Source organism: Drosophila kikkawai, chromosome 2R (assembly GCF_030179895.1).
Source record: "Drosophila kikkawai strain 14028-0561.14 chromosome 2R, DkikHiC1v2, whole genome shotgun sequence".
NCBI lineage: Eukaryota > Metazoa > Arthropoda > Insecta > Diptera > Drosophilidae > Drosophila > Drosophila kikkawai.
This window is the reverse complement of record NC_091729.1, coordinates 7,304,512-7,325,523: the sequence shown is the minus strand read 5'-3', so window position 1 is coordinate 7,325,523 and position 21,012 is coordinate 7,304,512. Positions and strand designations below refer to the sequence as shown.

At 40.7% G+C, this 21,012-nt stretch overlaps 1 protein-coding gene across 1 annotated transcript in view; it reads left to right on the top strand.

Annotated features, from left to right (window-relative positions):
* Nucleotides 1-20,179, top strand: part of LOC108081844 (zinc finger protein 425) — a 43,638-nt gene extending 23,459 nt beyond the window's left edge. Inside the window, exons 2-4 of the mRNA XM_041777033.2 lie at nt 1,765-4,226; nt 15,069-15,266; nt 19,852-20,179. Of these exons, the coding sequence (XP_041632967.1) occupies nt 1,774-4,226; nt 15,069-15,266; nt 19,852-20,179 (2,979 nt within the window). The 5' untranslated portion in view covers nt 1,765-1,773. The remainder of the gene's footprint in view (nt 1-1,764; nt 4,227-15,068; nt 15,267-19,851) is intronic.
* Nucleotides 20,180-21,012: the final 833 nt, after the last annotated feature.

Sequence of the window (21,012 nt, the reverse complement as noted above, 5' to 3'; positions counted from 1 at the left end):
AACACAGGAACACAGTGAGGGAGACATTTCCGACCCTATGAAGTCGAGTCGATCTAGCTATGTCCGACTGTCCGTCCGTTTGTCCGTTTCTATCTGAATATATCATCATATAGCTGCCATGCAAATAATCGACAAATGTTTAGAAGTGTTTATGCTATATATATTTTAATCATAATGGATCGGTTTTTAATGATCCAATTGCAAACTGCAAGGGTATACAAACTCCGGCGTGCCTAAGCTAAGCTTCCTTTCTTGTTCTATTTTATCTTTAAAGAGATTGTTTTGGGATAAACTCTTTTTTTTCGCTTGCCAAACTCAAAATGTATAATAAGCTATTATCGTAAATCAGAGACATTTGCTGCTCTGTTTGACGTGGCAAGCGTCACCACCCTTTCAAACTAATTAGCGCTATAAAAAACGCAACGGCTGGTGAAAGTCTAAAAATGTACAGACCAAGTAAATGTGGGAGGGGCGAGGGATGCTGTTGCCAGCACGTTAATTGTTAAGCGAATGTTCGTTTATCACTTACAAAAACAACAAGTGGAACGCGGAGGCCCACATTGTCCTTGTTTGTTAGATGAATAAAGGCGGCATTTGCGGATGTTTGCATGGCTCATCGCCCATACAAGCCGTATTGCATATCACGCATTCCCACTTGGATCCACATCATCCGGGAATGGCAATGAAAATGGCAATGAGAATGGGTATGTGTATGGGTATATGGGTATGGGAATGAGCCTCTGCATTGGAATTGTTATGTTTTTCGTATTTAACCTCAGACATGGGCCTCGTTTGTATAAATTCCAGCCAACTGCTGCCACCGATTGTTGTTGCTGCAAATGTGCCCTGAAATTATTAACAACCGAGGCAGGACACACCGGCGGGAACAGCGCGACGGCACAGCAGCAACATCAGAGTTCCTGGCGTCAACGTCGACTTCGACGCATCGTTCATCGCGCTCACATATGGCGGAAATGACACTTTTACATTTAGCATCGCGAACGGGGGCCGGAAAGGGATAATGGCTGTGAACCAGGGACAAGGACAGACTTACATACATGGGCGCAGCAACACAGGCGCAATAAACTTCATTTCTGACAGGCCGCAACACGGCGAATACGTAACGGGGAAGCGGATACGGAACACAGGGACGCGAAAGAGGACACAGCCTTGTCAACGCAGCGGTGGCCCATGACTGTTGCCAGAGGACGCAAGGATTGAGGACTGCGGAGTGGATTCCCGGAACTTCTAATGAATAAGTCCCGGCTTGAAATATTGCCCAATCGGAGCCGAGAACAGTTCGTTCAGGGTAACGCACCAGTGGACAGCTGGAGAGGCAGGATCTTATTGAATCATATTGTGACATGTGGTTGGGTTTGCCCGCAGAACTAATATTTTTACCCATTTTGTATCTAAGCAATAGATGAAGGCAATGGTGTGGGTTTAGGAATTTAGCAAAAGTAGTTAACCAATTAAAAAATAATAATTTTTAAGCATGTACCGTTATGAAGACCTTGTACCAATAAAATCGGAATCTATCGCTCTCAGCTAAAAATAAACTTTTTCTAAGCTTACTATAGAAGCTTAAATCAAGACATTTTGGACTATTTCTTACTTATTAAAATTAAAATCCCGAAACACGATTATTTTAGCCATATAATATAAATATATGCACTTAAATAATATACGAAATTTTTATTATCTATTTACAATCGTCAAAGGGTGTATTTTATTAAGAACGTATTTTAACATTACTATTTCCAGGCCTCCATCATGAACACTGAAGACCTTGAGGACACCCACCTGTGCATTAAGTGCAATGCTACGATTCTGGGACTCACCAAATACATTGAGCACAGGAAGCGAAATTGCCTGATGACGGTGAAGCCAGAAGGTACGCCAGCTACAGATGGGCCAGAAACCAGTTCCACTCCCACTCCAGTGGTGTCCCAGACGATCATCAGTCGCAGCAGTCATCTGGATCACACCTATGATGGCTTTCACTTTGCCGAACCGGAGGCCCCAAGTAGTTACCTCCGGAAAACAACTGCCAGTCATGGGGGCAAAACCTCAAAGTCCCTGACCGAAGCTTACGATCTGCCGTACGAGCTGGGAGCTGACCTATTTTTCTCCTCGCTGCAGTTGCAAAGTGTTTCCACTGGGGGCAAAACCGGATCGGTGCCGCGCCAGGATAGAGCCAAAGAGGAGTCCTGGACAGCGCCTAGGGGCGATCCTCTCCTGAAAGCAGTGAGGGAACACGACGAGGCGGTGTTCAAGCCCCTGAACTTCGACCACGACTCCCCAGAAGCGAGTGAAGAAGAGGACGACGACGAGGAAGCCGATGACTTTGACGCGGAAGAGGATGAGGAGGAGTACGATGTCAGGCACCATTCTCCGCCCACAGTGCCCGCCACCCACACTGGCGGTAAGTGGAAGCCCGAACACCGTCCCCAGCTCCGGCACCAGCATATCGAGAGAATATCGCCCAGCTGGGACGATCCACCCGAGGAGGCGTACACTCACCCTCCGGCGGATCATACGAAGGGCAAGTGGGTGCCCGGAAGCAAGCAGCTGGAGTATCGGGAAAATATAGACCTCACAAAACTGGAACAGCCGGGGACCAGTTACTGGTGCAACATCTGCTGCCGGCGCCTCAAAAGTCGGTCCAACTACGAGCAACATTTGAGAAGTGGCTACCATCTGAAAAGGGCTGATGCAGAGTGCCAGTTGGAGCAGGCTACCCTCGGAGAAGAACTCACCCTTAGCAAGGACTTTGCTGTGGAGACCAGCGAGAAGAAGGAGGAGCTGCAGCTGCATCCCGCCAAGAGACCGCGGAGATCGAGTCTCCTGCGGTGTGATCTCTGTCGCCGCAGGATGCCCAGGCATTTGATGGGCAAGCACCTGATATCCCATTATCACTACCGGCGCCTGCAGCAGCAGAATCCGCTGAGGAGGCAGTTGTCCCTGCAGACCATTCTCAGCCACATGGGCAGCATCGTGAGGCAGGCGCCGTTTCAGTGCCTCCCGTGCCGATTTTACGCCAACACGGAGGATGCCTTTCTGCATCACTGGCAGTGCCAGGAGCACTTGGAACTAACCCAGAGGCTGGGGGGATCCTTTTGGTGTGGGTACTGCCAGTTTGAGTGCGCCACCAATGAGTCCATGTGGCTCCACCTGCTGCACGCATCTCACAAAGAAGTGCTCTTGGTCCTGAACCGGTCGGTTCCCATATGCATTGCCCAGCGGCGACCTATCCAGTGTCCGTATTGCGGGCTGAGCGTTCTATACAATTTCCAGCTTCGTCGGCACTTCGCCTCCGATCATCCCGGACTGGCACCTTCGGGAACCGCAGCTGATGAGTATCAGTGCAGATTTCGGTGCGGGCTGTGTGGCACGCCACAGAAGTCGCGATTGGCACTCCAGCGTCACGAGAAGCACAAGCACCACCTGGCAAGGTATTACTGTGCCATATGTCGCTTGGACTTTGACACACCTTTGCAGGCGCGACGTCACCGGAGCTTGGTGAAACATAAGCAGAGGTCGCGAACCAAGGCACCTATTTCCAGTTCCCAACCGGAAAAGGACATAGAGCATATGCTTAGGGAAGTGCTGGCAGAACCGGCCCACAGTCCGCCTGCCAAGAGGAATAAATTGGCCGAGAAAAAGTGCTCAAATTGTAGGGAGGTTTTTGACTCCCCACAAAGGTTGGCACATCATCGAGCTGAAGTGCATCCGGACAATAACCATGTATGCCTCAGCTGCGGATCGAGCTTCCAATCCGCCCAGGCGCTGGGTAGGCACACGCGCAGCTGTCAGCCCCTGGCCACCACCTCCGGTGCCTCTAACGCAGCTGCGGCTAAAAGCGCCGCAGCGTTCTCCTGCGACAAGTGCAGTTTCCAGTCGCAATATGAGTCCGATCTCATTTACCACCGCTTTTTCCACTCGCGACCGGGAACAATAGGGAGAGACGAGCTGCTGCAGTGCCCGCTCTGTCCCAAGCAGTTCAGGAAGCACTCTCTCAGAGCCCATCTCAGAAACCACACAGATGAGAAGATTTTCGAGTGCACAGAGTGCCACCAGAAGTTCGCAAGGAGACACAACCTCAAGAATCATGTGGCCACCATGCACGGCGAGAGAAAGGATACTCCCAAAGCCAAGGACGATTCGACCAAAGTGGCAAAGCCGAAATATCAGTGCCGGACCTGTGCCAAAGTACTGTCCAAAAAGTAAGTAATTTAAGCAACATTTCCCACCGAAGTCCTTTCGATAACTCTTCCTTCCACTATGTAATTCCACGCACAAAGACCGCTAATTAGAATCTCAGAATAGCCCCGGGCTATCGAAGCGGTGTCCTTATGAAAATGTCATGCAAATTAATTGTAGTCCCCGAAAATCGCCCAAATAGTTTGCCGTTAATAGAAGTCTCAAATAAACAAGAAAGTAGCAAAAAATTGTTGGTTTGGGAATTCCTGCAAATGAAATCCGTGGAACCTCGTGCTCGTGGGTTGCATTAATTAAAAATTCCGAGCTGCAGTATGTGAGAATAAGTAACCGAAAGAGTACAACAAAATACAACTCATTAAGTGCGGGGATTCCTGCCCCAAAAAACGCGAGGAGGCCCTCCTCATGTGTGGACTGCAGCAGCCACAAAGTATGCAATGCACTCGCAAATCAAGCCTGGGGCTATTCCACCGAAAACTGCAATTTCCATTTACACTCGGGTGTAAATATTTATGTATATGAACAAAGATGGAGGCGGGAAGGATAGGAATGTCCAGTCCCAATACTCATGCCTTTTGGGTACCAGAAAAGGATTCATTGTCCTACGAGTGTATTTTTCTCGGATTATTTCTACTACTTCTCGTATTAAAGGTTATTTTTAACGGCGTTATGTTAAATGGTGTGCTTTTTAAGCCATCCAGCTCCCATCAGAGCATTAGCTCTGCCCGATCCAAGACGTCCAATTTCCGTTGTTCCTCGAAACTACTCATAACTTGCTAAGTTTTTTCCACTTCACGGTCGCCTCTGCCAACTAATTCCTTAAGCAAACATTAAGTTGAATTGCAAACGGAGACTGAGAGTCGTCGCTGGGGTAAAGAATTTTCCACTTTTCAAGTGATTATTTGAAAAATTTATTAAAATGCTCATTTGAAGTTATTGTTGTGCCCGCTTGATGTAGATACTTTGCTTTTACGACTAACGAGACCAAGTGGCCAGCCAGCGAGCAGCAGCGGAGCTGAGGAGTGTCTGAGCTAAGACAAACTTTCAGAGAACGCCTCAGTCCCGGCTCCCGAAAGAAGGAGACGGAGCCAGAGACGACGACGACGACATCGTCGTCAGTCATGTCAACAGTGGAGCGCTGCTACACACGCTTCCGGAATTCCAGACTCCAGCTAACTCCCGTTTTACGGTCGCTTTTTCAGATCGCAATTTTAGACGATTGCAGTGTTAGAGATGCGTGCGAGATGTGTTTTAGCTTTATTTATACAAGCTGGAATTTACTTTTTTCTAAACTAGAGAATTATTCATCCCTCAAAAGTGTTATACATTTATTTTTGTTTTTTATACACGGCTGTAAGAATTAATTTAACAGAACAGATCTGTAAAGGCCTTGAATAAGTCTGGGTTTGTTACTGTTTTTGAAAGTTAAATATGTTGCTATCGATGGATTGAAAGCTTCAGTTAAGTACTTGAATTACTAATTCGAAGCCTGTTTTAAAATTCAGACTACACAGACATAATTCCTGCAGTAAATCCAACCATTCTGTGGGTCAAAAAACAACATCCAAAATTTTGGGTTTAATAAACTGTAAGCTGCACTATAACGTCGTAACACGTTATGTGATATGACTGCTGTACAATAAATCAAACCACGATTTTGTGGTTGAAAGCCGACAAACTACGAAAACAGTAAAATTCACTATTTTACTGTAGAAACTGAACCAATTGTTGTTGTAAAAGTTTTTTTATCTGTAATTATAGAGCTACAAAATGGTTATTAAATCACTTAAATTAGTGTATAAAACATATTAAAATCCACCTAAACTTACATTTCTTGATTCCCGACCGGGACTCGACCCATGTCTCAAAATTCACAGACCGTCCGCTTACCAACTGGGCCACTGAGTCAAAAATAGCTAAAAATAGAAAATTTTTACGTAAAACCTCCAGTCTTTTGACTGCAGCTGACAGTTACTACTGTTCGCAAATCCGACAAAAAATATACACACAATCTCGTAAATAAGGGTGTCTGTAATTGACTGTCAAATAAGCTGTCGTGCAGTCAAAACAACAAAATACATGGACTGTAGCTTTACTGTAATTCACCCAAAAGAAATTGTTCTTTTAACTGTGTAATTAGCTTAACCGTGCTCTATCGCATCTCTGCAATTATGCGTTAATACAAATATAACTGAAATTTCCAAAGTGTTTACTTAAATTACGTACAATTCCAACTAGATGTATCTCTTGATAGATCTCTGCTTCATGTGTAGTTCAGGACCATTTCATATTTAGTAGTACTAAATAAAAAGTGGTCATTTAACTTTTTTGCCTTCTTAAACTCGATATATCGAAACTTTGGAAAGATCATGTAAATTTGGACGTGTCTTTAAAATAATATATTTTCTTCTAACTCGGTAACTTGGAAGTATTAACCAGGCCGACAGCTTTTTGGATCCAAGAATCGGAATATACTTCTCCGAAGGTTTTTGTTTCACTAAACTCGAGTCCTGCCTCAGAGAATTTTCGTATACTCCAGGTTTTTGAGATATTCCAACTTAAAAGTGCAGAGGTGCTGTAACTTAAATAGGTAAAAATTTTTATTCAAAACGAACGTTTCGTTATAATAAAATATTTATTCTTGCCCTTTAAAATCAATTTTTAAAATTAAAAAATATTTTTTATAACTCTCGGAGATATCATCTATTGAATTTATATCGAAATTTTTACACTGAGAAATGTACACTTGACAAGGGAAGACTGTCACGTATTTGATACTCAGTCAAAATATACTCCCTTTTTCATAGAATTAAGTTGCTGAGGATTAAACCAAAACTAATCTTAAAAGAACCAGAAACATTCCTTTCTTATTATTCACATTTTTTTTACTTTTCTGATATTTGTTTAGTGTACTTATTTATGCTCAGCTTTTCAGATGTGATTCCTTTAAATAGGGCGAAGCCAAAAATCGAATTCCATAACTAATTTATTCGATTTGTTATTTTGGTATAGTAAACATAAATGACAGTGTGATTCATTATCCTCAAAAATATTTATAATCATCAGTATTCCCTTACTTGTCTCATGCCGTGTCACGTTCCCATCGCCGACTAGTGTCCATTTCGGATTCTTTGGCCAGGCGCTGCGGATGAGGGTCCTCCTACTGCAGGAGGCAGAGCCTGAAGTTTGAGGCGTCCTCTGACGACGACGACGTCGCCATCGCAGCGTCGGGCAATTCACTTTTATTGAAATGGCGTGCAATGTTCTGTTGGCTGCCTCTGCGAGTCGGGTTCGGATTTGGATTCGGTTTCATCTCCTTTCTCGCGCCATCCTGCTCTGGGCCCTGGCTTTTCCGATCCGTCTGTTGTCGCTTTCCCGCTGCCCCCTTTTCCTCCCTCTTTTCTGCGCTGATGTTTTTCTTTCCTCTCGTCCGCTCGCTTTTCCTTATTCCGCTGGCTTATTTTATTTTGTATTTTAAGTCATCCTATGGTGCATCATTCGTTTGCCGGCAGTTGATTCTGTTGATGGCACAAAGTGCAGTGCAATTCGTTTTAATGGCAGCCGTCGTCCTCCAACGATCTCAACGGGAGGGGGAGGGAGCCCTCCCAGTTCCAAGGAGTTCCATCACTTGAGAGTCAATTCCGCAAAACTTGATTTTTCATTTCCTATAACTCGGTTCGCTCCGCTATATCTGACGATTTAGGGATTCTCCTGCCACATTGCACTCATTCATTTTTATGAATCTGCGAAATTGAGTCGGACAATGTTCGGTTTGTGGTCGGCTGGCACTGGCACTGGCACTGGAGTGGGTCGTCCGAGTCCTCGTTCTTATGTCTCAGTTCGCAATCACCCATCTCACTGCGGATTCCGGCTTGTTGTTGATGGCCATTGGCAAGGGCTTCGTGCACGCTTTTTTCGTTGCTGGCATGTTTGGGCCACCAGAGTTCAGTGGAGTGGTTACCTGACTCTCTCATCTCATGAGCGTTATGTCAGATTGCATAACTACACGTCATGGGCAAAGACTGCAAAAGTACAGTATGTTATTGAAAGTTACTAGAAAGAGTTTTGAAAAAATATCAGTTTTTCTTTGAAAATATTTAGCTGACAACACTTTTTACTTCTTATTCCCAGTTTACATAGTTGGGTGATCTCTAAATTATAAGTCTGGATTATGAGCTGTATTTAAGAATGTTTTTGAAGAATACGCATAAGTCAGAGCGTTTTGGAGCACATTCGGTGTCATCTGGGAATCGAATACCTTCAACAGAAATCAAAATACTTGTACTTTTGTTTATTTTAAAGAATTTAATGTAAATCAAACTAAATCTTGTTATTTTGAAGAGGGATTTCTGACTTTAGACTCTAAAGTTTAGAGTATGCTATTTGTATAGCACAGCCATAGTCTTAGAATCGGAATGAAAATATAAGAAATATGTACACTCAGTGACGATTAATAGCAACATCAGAATACTGGTAAAACTGGTAAATTTATAGTTTTAAGGATACATATTTGGCCACTTTGTGCTCAACGTTTTCCTAAGGCGATTCCTATGATATATATTATATTATATTATATATTATAATAATCTTATTTAGACACTTAAGTTGCTCCGTGACCATCTCGATGTAGTCTTGAACAATGGTTTCGAAATTCAAACTGAGGCTATCAGCTCAGATAAGAATAAAACTAATTAATTTTTAAAATTAGAAAATGTTTTCTTTTTGGAAATGCTCCTTAGTATTTATCAAATTCATCAAATCATGTCACAATTCAACAAGAAGGCATTTACGAAAAATTTTTTGTTCTGTAAACAGTACATCAATATTCAGGAGTTGGGCTTCGCAGCCCATACCATCCAATGTAACTAATTCAAATAGACGGCCAAGATGAACATTAAAAACTTCACGTTAAGACCCGGCCAAGCATTAATAACAATGCCAAAGCCAAACAAAGTCAAGAAAGTACACACACGTATCGCTAAAAGGGGTTAAAGGAGGTTGGTGGGCGTGTTCGGTAGACAAGTGCAAGGGTGACATTTAACGGTAATTTCCTGCAACGATTTTTGTTTCGCTCAAGTTTGCCAGATAAGCGGCACGGAGTCGTCCAAACGACAGGGAATGGAAAGGAAAGTATCCGAGGCACTTCCCTAATTACACATGGTGTGTATATAAATGCCGCCTGTGCGTAGGATGGTGTTGTGCGGCGCGGCTGCAGCAACTAATTTCACATGCAGCACGGGCCAAGGCATCAAAATCCTACTAATGTCGCGCCAGCGAAGAACAACTCCCAACTTCTGGGGGACAGGACAAGAGGCGAGGCAGGACAGGACTTACGTACCAATTACATACATGAGAAGAAGCAAAGGCTGGGGCGTTTAGGGTGTGCCTCGGCAGTGTTGTCAAATCAAAAAGAGATTTTTGTATTAAAATTATTATGAATACAAATCTCAGACAGCCTTTTAGTATCTACCAAAATGAATATGGAAATTCTGATTTGGTAAAGCCTTTTCATTTTATTTATAAATCATAAAAACATCCTTAACATGCTATATCCCTAAATTGACTAAGCAATCCTCAGGTATTCTTGATTATGATCACTAGCCGAGTCTGTGTCTGTGGGAAAGAAGTTTGACCACTCCCATTTCCGACCACAAAATATAATGAAACCAAGAACTAAGATATAACTGTAACTTTTTGCTTAAATATTGATATTCATTTATTAATCAGTGCGGTTGCTAAAAATAAAGTCTGGGTATATTCAAATCTTGCAACATCTGCACTGTTGGCAACACTAATGGGTGACGCTAAGCGTTTGCCTAGCAACATTTCACTTTATATGGGGTTAAGCAACATGTTCCTAGCAACATTTAAAATTTATTTGTCAACATTTTCTTCTGCCTTCCAGTCTGCCTAACAAAAGTTCCTTGTTCTTTAAAGGGGGATGGAGGTATGGTATTTTATCGTAATTTTTTGTTATTTTTTATTATAAATATTCAATATCTTAGGAGTATTTTGTCAAAGTTTCACATCGATCATAGCAATATTGACCGAACTATGCGTAGTTTAACGGAGGTCGTTTGATGTTCAATGTATGGCTCTCCTGAAATAAAAAATCAAGAACTCCTCGTGAGTACCTCGGGACACTTGTTATTTAACGAATGCAAAATATATTTTTGATATCCGATAATCCTCACTCAGTTAGGATCTAAATGCAAACCAACTTCTTTTGATGGGACACGGGAGATTCCTTATAACAATTATTGTCTTTTAATATGGTTTTTAATTAATAAAACTAACTTTAGTCGTTTCGAAAAAAAAGTGTTTTGAAATGTAACCCGTTTTGTACCGATTTATCCTTGCCCCCCCATAGATTAGCACCCACAATGGCTCGGGTACCGAGTATCTCACAATCTATTAAAGTAGACTGTAGCTTTACTACTTGTTTATGTTTACATTATTAAAAGGACGGCTTCCCCAAGGTAGGCTTTTTTTTTGTTAAAGTCGATCGTTGTAAAAGTGAACCTTTTAAGGTAACTTGACTTGTTTTAATTGATATACCTATGTATGTTTTTCAGACACTATACAAAAAACTGTCTCAACAGCTAATAGAATACCCCTGATAATCGTGGTAGGAAACGCTTTTTCGGGAATCACGCCAAGTTGGCAGCCCTGGTGTGCGCACACATCCCGGTGACTGACACCGGAAGCAGTCTGCAAGGGGCTGACTTGACTAACACCCCACGGCAGGGAAGAAGTTTGCGCCCAAAAGACAAGACAAGACAAGAAAGACGCTGTCATAAATATTTATGCGAGTTTTGGGAACAACAATGCGAGCGCACCAAGGCAAACATTCAGCTGCTCCAAACTACACATGCGATTGTCTAAGACAGCCACAGACAGGAGTCCTTCTTGGAAGCTTAAACCCCACCCCTCAAACTCTACCCCTTACCTCCGCGCATCCTCGTGCAGCTGACAATGAGCAGCAGCAGGATACACTTTGCACCTGCCACACCCGCAACATGTTAGCTCAGCATTTTCTTGGCGAAAAACGGGGAGGAGCTTCCGCAGAGGATACGCTCCTCTAATGGATGGCGTGCAAAAGTTGACACAACACCCGACAGGGCCAACAGCGTCGTCTCGTGGCCTGCAGCAGCTGCACTCATCCCTGCGCCTGGGCATCCCTTTCAGAAGGGTGTTGATGACAACTGAACCTTAGCCCATCCCCCATTCAAAATTGGCGCTAAAAAGGGCAAAGTTTTCTTCGCAAGGCGTTTCGTTTTCGTCAACAAATCGGAAACGAAGCTGCTGCCTGGAGATCCCAGGATATGTCCTCTTCTAAACTTCTCTTATCATTAAAGGCATTCGTGTGAATTTAATTCTCGTTTCGTTTCAAGCGGATTCTGAATATCAATGTATCTGTAAGGATTATCTTATATAGGAATTAAAAAGCGTTCACTTACCTATGATTTTATACTAAAACTCATATCTGCAAAAATAGAAATGAATTATTCTACAATGCAATTCGATATTGTCAAAAAATAATAGTATTTTAGTATTTGATGGTGAGGATTACGAACTATAAAAGGTCTAGCAAATAGAAGTGGGATAATGGAATATGCGTATACATATGTCAAAATGTTTTCATAGAGTATTTTTGCTAAAACCATTCAATATTCTTAAGATTGTTTTTGTTCTAATAAGTTAAATATGCATCACGGTGTTGACTAAAACAATATAGGTTCAATATTAAATTATGCAATATATCTATTAAAGACAGTCGCATTATTTAAATTAAGATTTATATGAATCTCGGACACCTGCCTCGTATTCAATTCAGGAGTAGTGCTGCCTGGTCTGAACTTTGCTGAGAGACAAACTTATTAGCGAGACAGACGGTTATGGCTAAGTAAAATCAAGAACTTGCCGGAGAAGAGAGCAGTGCGGGGGAGAATGAATTTACGGAAATAAAAGTTAATGTTGGATGTGAAAATACAACTGGGAACTAGGGGAAACGAACCAGCCGCCAGATAATGTTGTTGCTGGCATTGTGCTGTTGTTGCATCTAATTCGCTTTGCTTTCTTTCAGCGTTATGTTACTGTTCCTTGCCGCCATTATCCTGGGCAACAGGAGCCACAGAAACAAGAACAATTTACGGCAAACTCCTTCAGGTGAAATGGCATCCTTTTGTCAAGACCTGCAATACCTTCAAGGAGCTGCTTGCCAACCATCCGGCTCTGCCCTCTCTGCATCCTTCCCCAGCTCGTCACCCTGCTCGCTTGGTCGCCGTCGTTGTCATTGTCGTTTCTATTCAAGCTCTATACAAAGTGACGTTTCACATATCAACGACGCCCACTTTTCGCCCCTGTCCTTTCCTGCTCTTCTTCTTCCGAGTACGCTATGGCATCATTAGAAATGCATGACACTGTCGCCCCACCACCACCTCCACCACCCGCACCACCGAAATCGGTTGTTCGGTGTTTGTCTCGCAACGGGAATTTAGATTCAAGATTGAAACTTTGCTAATGTCGCGCATTATTAAGAAGAATCCTTTGCTGCCTTGAATACGATAAGAGCTGTGGAAATTACCAAAGCTCTGGGATAAACCCGAGTTCCAAGAATACGGATTTTGAATATTTGTCAAAAATAAAGAAGAAACAACATTGGTACACAGATACATTTCATTGTCACCGGACAGTAATAAATATATATACATTTTATTCCCTAAGGGAACGTATTCTTAATTATTTTAAATTGCTATAAAACTTATGTATAGTAAAGGTTAAAGGATGAAACAACTAAATCATACTTATGGTATTGCCAGTAACCAATTAACCTTTTATTAGTTAACAGAACAGGCTAAAAGTCTGAGTTACATCGCAATGTGTCGCTGCATCTTCAGAATACAGACTTTAGTCCCCAAAGGGTTCTTCCTCCACTGAATCCTATAAGTCCAATTAACTCGTCAGAGCCTGTAACGCTGAGTATTGGTAGTTTTCAAGTTGATTGTGAAAAATATACGTTATTCCCTTTTACCTAAAATACGAAATCAAGTCATGCCTTCAAAGTAATAATTGGTAAACGCATTAAAAATCTCTATATCGAACGTGTGCTCTCCTTACTCTTTAAATAAAATCTTAAAGTCTGATTAACAATGCCCTGTCCTGTCTTATTAAAATCGAACCGTTCCTTAGCCACTGTGAAAATGTCCTAAAATAAAAAGATCCCTCTCTCCTTCTCAGCTGTTTCGATTAATTAGCATCCGTAATTGATGTACCGAAAAGTTTTGCCTAGGGGAGTTTGCATTTGCATTTTGCGGGTCTCTTTGACTGAAACGCTGCTGCCGGACATTCGTGGACATGGCTCGCAACCGGTCAGGTTGGATCTTTGGTTTGGATTCGGATGTGGACGTGCCTTGTGTCATTGCCGTTCCTGAAACGTGACTTTGCTGCGAATTTCGTTTGCATTGATTTAATGTAATTAAAAAATTTAGGAGTTCAACAAAAAAAGTTTCGTCAAGAGTGGGAGAGGGAGTGTGGTGCCCTAATAAAGTGACCGACAGACACATACAGTTTTATACCCTTCCAGGGTATTATTATTTTAGTTAGAAGTTTGCAACGCAATGGAGGAGTCAGTTTCGACCCTATAAAATATATATATTCTGGATCAGCATTAGACTTCTGCATGAGTGTACTCATTTGTAGCATAACAGATCTGTACAGTAGTGTAGAGTTCTTAAAAATACTGCACCCAATCCTTTCTGTACAGTATACTCTATAGGCCAGAAGTAGATAGCACAACACTTTTAGTGTGCCCACTTTACGTGAGTGCAGTATATGGTTGTACCCTTCGGGAGTGAGTACTATATTTGCTGTACAGCTTGTTAGTTGTACAGCTTGTTAGTTGTATGTGTACAACTGTGCAGATGAGTTCAGTATTCTTCAATAAGTGCATAAAAATGGTACATAAAATAATGTTTCTCCATTCTAATATTAAAAATTTAAATATAAATTCTTTAATAAAATAAAATTCTTTATAAGAAATGCATAGTACACACGAGAACTCTATATGTGTGCATGTACATACCAGTCATGAACTTTCACTCACTGTACAATAAGTCAACTGCACACCAAAACACTGTACAGTGCCTTGACTACTGCACACAATTTTTGGTGTACTCATAAACAGCTGTACAACTATGGAATGAGTGAGAAAACTGTCTGTCAAAACAGAAAATACTACCCTACTCACTCACACCCAAGTATACTGTGCAGTAAAAAGTGTGTTCCCGTTTCTAGAATAAGTGATTCATTTGTCATTTTGGATGCATTCATGCAGAAGTCTAATCAGCATTAACAGCTGAGTCGATGCAAGCTAGTCCCTCAGTTTTGAAGTTATCTGAATGCAAAATTTCAGGTAGTTTTCTGATTACTTCACTAATATACATATAAGTCGGAGTCGGACGGATCGTACGACTATATCATATAACTGCCATTGAAACGATCTTAAAATTTTTAGAAAAAAAAAAAAACAATTATAACTTCACCTTTTTTTCACATATTTTAATGTACTGCGAGCTATAACTATTTTGTATTATTTCAGAATTTCGATTTTAATTTTATGAAAATCGGACGACTTTACTAGATATGTATAGTTGCCATAAAAACGATCAGAGCATGTCGAGTAACATCGAAAGCTGTGAATGTAAAACTGTCACTTTAAATATAAAAAACTAGTATAATTATTATAATTACTATAATTGCAAACTGCTAGGGTATACAAACTACGGCGTCCCGAAGTTAGCTTCCTTTCTTGCTTAATTTTTATTTAACATTTCGAACTTTTTCAGGCATTCCCTTAAACTGCACGAGTTGAGTCACACTCAGGGAGCAGAGCGAAGCTTCCGCTGCCACTTTCCAGACTGTTCCTATGCGGGTTTATACCAAGAAAACCTCAAAACCCACCTCATCTCGCACTCCCAGGGTAGGCACAAGTGTGAACGGGAAAACTGCAGCTACGTGGGAAAAAGCAGCCTACATCTGAAGAGGTAAGTGATCATTTCTAAGCAGATTTTAAGAATTAATTAATAAATGTTCTGAGCCTAAGGGAGTTTTTTGCAGTAAATTGTACTGAACTCGCGAGAAAATACTGAAAATTAAGAAAATATTAGTCAGGTTTGCGTTAAGTCAAGTGGAATGGTAGTTTTACGCATTTCCAAAATCGCGGAGGGATCCAAAAAACTGTAGAAAGGAATCGATTTTTTTTTTCATTAGTGCAATGATTGATTATGGGTAATTATTCATGTGTAAGGTAATTGCAAAATTGAAGTAATTCGCACGGGACAAAAAACGGATGTGCTTTTAAGGTCCCCAATTCAATTACAAACTTTTTAAATGTAAACTTTTGTCCTCTGATGCCACTTAAAATGAGTCTTTTCAAAAATGACTTGCTTTTTTCAATTTTAAGTAAATTTGCTAGGGGGATAAAAGGAAGGGATAATGCAAATTAGTTATCGGATATATTAAGTTTTCCGATTGTTTTCAAATCTTTGCATTCTCTGAGTGATTTTAGAAAGCTAAAGTAAAAGCATAATGCTTCTTGGTTTAGAGGTTATTATCAAAATAAAACATTGCCTTTTTATCATGTTTTTTCATATAAATAATGAAATTCGAGTTTGCGCTACATTGCATTCGAATATTTTTATATCTTATTAAAAATATGCTAGATTCTGTCGAAAATTATTAATTAGAACACTTCTTACAAAAAAGATTTTTGAGAACTTACAATTTTTTGGCCGCGGCAGACTTTTCTCATTTCTATAAATATCAACATTGTTTTGCATTTTCTTTATTCAACTAATTTAGATTGTATTGTTGACTAAGATTTCTGAGAAAATAAGAGCTTAAGTATTAGGTAAAATTTGATATTTAAAATATTACATATAGAAAACTCTAATAATAGCCTTGTACTTGCTTGTCTATACGGTCTGTACTTACTTTCGTAGGTCGGAAACTGATAGTTGGCTATAATGTGGGTATTTATGCAAACGAACATGTCTAGCTCGGATGTTTGAATGCATTTTCACAAGAGCTAAATTACCCCTGTACTCTACAAGTACTAGGTTGGGTATAAAGAAAAGAACAATAAGAACAAAACGTCATCCATAATTGCGAACTTTGAAGGGCAATTGCATAAATTGATGGAAGCAACAACAAGAAGCCACAGAACCGCTTCCAAGGAGGTTAAGTTGGAGGAGGACAGTCGAAAGAGTCGCCGCTCGATCCCAAACGAAAAATCGTGACTTATCGATCGCCTTTGATATGCGGATTGAATTCTTGTAATATTTCCCTGGCTCTCCTCCGCTTGACTCCGCCTTCTCGCTGTATCTCCAGGAATCCCGACCGTCAGTTCAGGGCCAAATTGCCGGCAATATGTATGGCAGTGCCACTGTTGGCCAGCCACTGTGCTGCTACCCGCCCGCCGCAAGGGATCGCGACGAGGAAAAATGGTAATAAAGGGAAAACAAGATGCAGTCTGCAGTGGTAAGTGTTAGCATTGGACGTGGTCCAAGAGTTCGGCGCTGATTTGAATGCTGACGCAGTGGGATGGATAATGGTTAGAGCGCCTTAACCTTTGGCTACCTATTTTTCTTATTTGGGAGAAGTAATGGATATTGGATCAGTTCGTGGGCTATTTATGGAACACGAGAATGGAGTATGGGAAAAATGATATACTCAATATTCAATGGAGTGTACGCTTAAGGAAAACCATATTCTGGAAATGTTCAAAATATATTTATAAAATTTCACTGTGAACTAATTATACCTTGAATGGATTTTTATTCACACAAACCCAATTATTAGGTATATTTCCAGTATTCAACGCGGTTCCATTTAACGAACTCATTCAGCGAACGCAACGCAAGTCTCACAGTAACAAAAAAACAAAAACCTCGCCTCATTAAAATGCGAAAAAGTTGACCTTAGTTGAGAATCAGGGATTGCATAAATCTTGCCCAGAATTCCGGACTCTGCGGCAGAGCTCCGTGATGCGCTTAACTCACATCCGAGATCTTCAATTAGCTATCAAAAGGCAGCGCTGGTGATCCAGGAATTTCAAAGCGCAGCCAAAAAGGCGTTCGGCCAGCACATCCTCGGCTTCGATTTGCGAATCTGTATCCGCGAGTTTGTCGGCATTCGACACAGAGATGTAGACAGAGGGCCTCCTACAACTTGGGGCTGCCCCGGAACGATCTTGAAGCTCCATTACTTGCCGCTAATTAAGCCTACCGAGGCGCGCATGAGACGCGTCCGTCTGCTTCGCCCAACTCCGCTGGGGCTTCAGTTTTCAGTTTATTCAGTTTGAGCTTGAGATTTCACACAGATTCCGATTCCGGCGGCCCGAGAGTCCACTAAAAAACATTGGCAATTAATTGTGAGTCTTCGGTTTGGACAGTAGCTGATAAGTGGAGTGGACAACACACACATACACTCGCCACCAGACTCCTTCACTGGGGCTTTGGGGAAGCGCTCAAGGAGCACCGGGGCGTAATTGAAGGCGCGTAACTGCGATAGTGTAAGTGAGGTAGCCCCTTCTTCCTTGGAAGAGCATATTGGGTTTTAATGGTTAACAAACAAACTAAATAAAACAGTCAAGTAGTAGGTGCATAATTATAAGTTAAGGGTTAAAAGTAAGATTGATTTTATAATGTAAACAAAAGACAAGAAAGTAAGAAAGCTACAGTTACTGTTTTAATGGTTTAGTAAAGCTCAGTCAAATGTTTTATATACATACTAGTCTGTATAGTAGCAACATTTACAATGGTGTAGAAATGCTACAGTTGAGTGTACATTGTGGGTGAAATAAAAACGCAACATGAAAAAAGGCACTTCATTTTTTTCAATAATGCTTAAATTTATAAAAATTAAACTTACTATTGTTAGGAACATGTTGATTCACTGTTACTTATAGAATTGTACTCCTAACGATGCACAGTAGCGCCTTTTCTCATTTAGCGTTGCAAAAATCATATCTTTTGAACCAAATAAGGTAATCGAATAATTTAAACGGCATTGGACAGGTAATTGTTGTAAAATGTATATATTTACTGCATAAAGTACCACGCCCACAAATACGCCTTTTTAAAGGGGATCAAAGTGAACAAATAATTTTTTTTCAATGAAAACAATTTTTAAAAAATATTTTTTATTTAATTTTTTATGTTTATTTTTATGTATTTGCTCAAATAAAAATAATTTGAAAACTGAAAAAAAATTTTTTTTTTTAATTCGAAGTGTAACCGCCACGCGCTACAGTTAGTATATTTCTTGAAATGTATGAAATTGTGTCGGTATTTTGGTATATTTTACCCTGAGTTGTTTTGGTTTTTTGCGTTGCATTTCCGCAGACGCAGCTTGACGCAGCCGATGAAAGTTAATTCTGGTCCAGGAAAGATCCACGGAACTTGTAGTCATAGTGTAGTCAGTGGCCGGCATTGGCGTCAAAAGATATAGACTACTTTAGGCAGAAAAAGGTGAAAAAAAATGGACACCTGGCAGGTAGCGATTTACCTGTAGAAGCCCAAACCAAAGTGTCGTTTTCTTTAGGTTCTTTAATAGTTTATGAATGTATCTATCATTTAAAGTTAAAACCATGACCATTGGTTTTATGGTTTTTTTGTAATATTACCTGAAAGTCGACCAATTTACACATTTTTTTTTGTATGATGCAAAAAACGAAACAAAGTTCAACTTTAAATGCTCATAACTTCTACAAAAAAAATCTTGAAATTGATTTTATTGCAGATTCTGAATCCTTGTTAAATTTCCAGTCGAATAAGTATGGTTAAAATCGTTTTTGCGAACATGACTTTTTCGATTTTTGCAACGCTAATTGTTCGAGAGGCGCTACTGTGCGATGGTGGTAAAATAATTTGTACATATAGAGTTTATATAAAAATATTTAGAAAATTTGCAAAGTTCTTCAGACTCGAGGACTAGTCGTCTTCGATGTTGTAAAAATCAAAGCCGCCACTTAAGCCAAAAATAACAAAAACAATTTGTCAATAGACAAGTTGCAGCTGTGGTTACGATCGTTTAATCATCAGACCACTCGCTGACTATCACTAATTTTCTTGGTACTCTACCCTACATCTTAGCCAGGAGTCGTTGGGAATCCTAAGACAGGACCAAAGCAAACATCGAAAATCGACAATAGCTCCTTTTCTTGTTTTTAAATCGTTGAAGAGATTTTATTTATTTAAGTCACTATTTTTTTTATTGGGACTCCGAAAAGTAGCTCACTGCGCAGTCGTGAAGACCAGACCACCAATTGTGGTTTCGCGCTCTTTGCCCAAAAGCTGATCTCCATCTAAGCCAAGTCTGGATTGGTTGGGTTCGCTGCTCTTTCTGCGGTTTCTGCTCCTACCACCGCTTCTCCCACTGGCCGAAAAGCAATTGCCAATTGCCAACTTACTCGTATTTTGATTTCGAACGTGCGATTCGAATACAAAATTAGCAATTAGTTCTGACTTCGGTGGTGGGACAAGCCGCCACTGGAATTTACCGCCTAATCAAGCGTTGAGATTTTAAATATGGCTTCGCTCAAGCTGCCTCTCTTATTTTTCTCCCCAGGCACCTCAAGTCAGCCCATTCCCGGGAGGGAGACGACGCCAGGGAGTGGTTCTCATGCGATCAGTGCGAGTTTAGGACCCGCACCAAGGGTCACCTCCGCCGGCACTCGCTACGCCACTCGGGACAGAAGCCCCACCAGTGCCCCCACTGCGACTTCCAGTGCAGCACCATCGATAATCTACGCAAGCACATTGTCAAGACGAGCAAACATCCCGGCAAGTTCATCTACGAATGCCACAAGTGTTCGGATCAGGCGCCAAATGAGATCTTCAAGACCAACATTTTCAAGGAATACCAAAAACATTTGGCCACTCACCAAATAGATTAAGGTTGCCATATACACACATATTCATATACTTACATAAATATTTCTAATAAAAATTATTATATAATGACTGAATTTTAATTTCTTACATTTTATTTAAATTTAGTAACGGTTTCTGTTGCGCTACTTAGAGCTATGGGCACATGAATTCAAATTTTAGATTTTCCGATTGTTCCTATGATAGCTATATGATATAGTTGACCGACCCAGCCCGTTCCGATATATGTAGTAGTGAGAATAGTCAGAAGACTATTCATTCAGATTCAAAATTGAGGAACTAGTGTGCGTAGAAACGGACAGACTGATATCGACTCGGCTGTGGATGCTGATCAAGAATATATTTTACCTTATAGGTTTGGAACCGCCTCCTTTTTTACTTTGCAAACTTCCGACTCAAATTACCCTTGAAGAGTATAAAAATTACCAAAATGATCTGATATTCATTCAAAAAAAGTATGCGTACAAAAACAAAAATATATATCAAAAATCGTTTTTTTTTTTATATGGGCATTTCCACAGAAATGTCAACCGCGGCCAAAAGACTAAAACTTCTCTAAAATATTTTTTTTCCAACATAGTAACATTAGGAAAAGGTCAATTGATTAAATTTGAAGGGCTTTATCATATTCTAAAACAAATTTCGAAATATTCGAATGCATATTCGCGCAAACACGATTTTTCATTATTTTGATGAAAAACATCATAAAAATGGGCCTGTTTTCTTTTGATAATTACATCCAAACCGAGGCATTATGCTTTGACTGTTGTTTACGAACATCACAAGAAGAATGCAAAAAGTCGAAATAAAATGGATATATGCTCTTCTAATTTACTTA